General features: G+C 48.3%; 1 protein-coding gene across 1 annotated transcript; it reads left to right on the plus strand.

Annotated features, from left to right (window-relative positions):
- Positions 1–301: 301 nt before the first annotated feature.
- Positions 302–2,097, plus strand: LOC108525273 (pregnancy-specific beta-1-glycoprotein 11-like). Its single transcript, XM_017866302.1, has 2 exons — positions 302–491; positions 1,715–2,097. Exons 1-2 carry the CDS (start codon positions 428–430, stop codon positions 2,080–2,082), a joined length of 432 nt encoding a protein of 143 aa, XP_017721791.1. The 5' UTR covers positions 302–427; the 3' UTR covers positions 2,083–2,097.
- The last annotated feature ends 114 nt before the right edge of the window (positions 2,098–2,211 follow it).

A 2,211-nucleotide genomic window follows, 5' to 3' on the forward strand; every position in this document is an offset into this window, starting at 1 on the left:
GACCCAGCACTATGGGGACAGCAGGCGGCTGAGGCCCAGGACTGTGCTTGCCCAACCTACAGGGTATGTGTGTGACTGTGTGTGCCCATGTGCATCTCTTTTGTGTATGTGTTTCTGGACATAGTGTGTGCCAAGGTTTGTTGACAGAATCACTGCTGAAAAAGGCAGAGGCCTCCACAATTCCCAGGGACCTGGCACACACACAAAAGGTAAAAGAGTAGGAGGGACAAGGAGGCAGGACTGAGAGGGGAGGGGACAGAGAGGTGACCTGGACACAGACCCCGCCCATGAGCCTGAGAAGTGCTCCTGCCCCGCGAAGAGGCTCAACACAGAAGGAGGAAGGACAGCACAACTGACAGTCGTGCTCAGAAAGTTTCTGGATCTCCGGCTCATCTCCACAGAGGAGAACACGCAGACAGCACAGGCCATGGGGCCCGTCTCAGTGCTTCCCTGCACACTGCACATCACCTGGAAGGAGCTCCTGCTCGCAGGTGAGGAGAGAACTTCCTGGGACAGAACAGGAGGAGGAAGCAGAATGATTGGATGGGGTCTCTTGTAGAGGATGGGGTTCTAAAAAATAAAAGGAGTCAGCACTTTGGGAGGCTGAGGTGGGTGGATCATGAGGTCAGGAGTTCAAGACCAGTCTGCTCAATACACTGAAGCCCTGTCTCTACTAAAAATACAAAACATTAACCAAGTGTGGTGGTGTGCTCCTGTAATTCTAGCTACTCAGGAGGCTGAGGCAGGAGATTTGCATGAAACCAGGAGGCAGAGGTTGCAGTCAGCGTAGATTGCGCCACTGCATACCAGCCTGGGTGACTGTATGAGACTCCGTCTCACAAAAAAAAAAAAAAAAAGAAAAGAAAAAAATACAGGAAAGAAGGCTCTGTTGGAGCCTGGATAGGGGAAAATATACCAGAGAGGGACAGGGGTCAAAACAGGAAAATCACATTGAACTGGAATTGGTAAGAGGTAGGAAAATGTCAAGTGTTTTGTTTTCCTGGTTAATTATCACTGGCCACCATATTTTGAAAAATGATAATAATAATGATTATCAGATGACACTTCAAATGAAAATATAAGCAGGGCATGAAACACTGTCCTTAGCCAAAAACCTCAACAATTGGGGAAAGAGAAAAGAAAACCCAGGCATGGAGGACACTGGGAACTCTCACATGTACAGGAGTCTGCCTCCTGTCCGAGGCACTGGGGTGCAACCCAGATCAAAAGTCCTTGTCCTCAGGGAACTCATGCTCTCATGGGAAGCAAGATAGACAGACAAAGAGATCTAGAATGTGAGGTCAGATGTTGACAAGCGCTCCGGAGGGAGCAGAGCAGAAAAAGGTCAGAAAGGGAAGACCCAGGGTCTCTGAAGGAGGTGTTAGGAAAGAAGTCTAAGGATGCCCTTATGTGAGTAAAACCTGAGGGCAGTGTGGAGGGAGCCATGCAGACCCCTGGGGAAGAGAATTCCAAACAGAAAAGTGCCAAGGTCGGAAGTGTTGAAGGAATGAGGGTCATACTGCTGACTTTGATGCAGTAGGACATTTTGAGACACACACACAAACACACACACACACAGAAAAGGGCTGTGTGTGTGTGTTTGTGTGTGTTTTCAAGGCTGATGATTGACGAGATCTTCTCAGGTCCCAGGGCCCCATCTTTTCACTCCAATACATAGGTCTCAATATTGACTGACGCTCTCTCCACCTCCTAGCATCACTTTTAATCTTCTGGAACCCACCTACCACGGCCCACGTCATGATTGAAGCTCAGCCAACCGAAGTTTCTGAGGGGAAGGATGTTCTTCTACTTGTCCACAATTTGCCCCAGAATCCTACTGGCTACATCTGGTACAAAGGGCAAATAATGGATATCCACAATTACATTACATCATATGTAATAGACACTGATACAATTATATTTGGGCCTGCATACAGTGGGCGAGAAACAGTATATTCCAATGCATCCCTGCTGATCCAGAATGTCACCCAGAAAGACACAGGATCCTACACCATACAAATCATAAAGCGAGGTGATAGCACTAAAGGAGTAACTGGACATTTCACCTTATACCGTGAGTGATTCCACATGATCCCTGGGTGTTGGGGGGCGGGGGTCACTTCTACTTTGCACATACAGGATTGTCAGGCCTACACTGTGCCTGTGTCCCTCTCTGCATTGTGTCCCATGTTGGGGTTTTGGCATTTAGTG

The sequence above is a fragment of the Rhinopithecus bieti genome, unplaced genomic scaffold (genome assembly GCF_001698545.2).
Source record: "Rhinopithecus bieti isolate Rb0 unplaced genomic scaffold, ASM169854v2 scaffold_30909, whole genome shotgun sequence".
NCBI lineage: Eukaryota > Metazoa > Chordata > Mammalia > Primates > Cercopithecidae > Rhinopithecus > Rhinopithecus bieti.

Coding starts and splice junctions, on each gene's coding strand:
- LOC108525273 (XM_017866302.1), top strand. CDS start 428: ATGGGGCCCGTCTCAGTGCTTCCCTGCACACTGCACATCACCTGGAAG. Junction 492..1,714: donor GAAGGAGCTCCTGCTCGCAG/GTGAGGAGAGAA, acceptor TCCACCTCCTAG/CATCACTTTTAATCTTCTGG.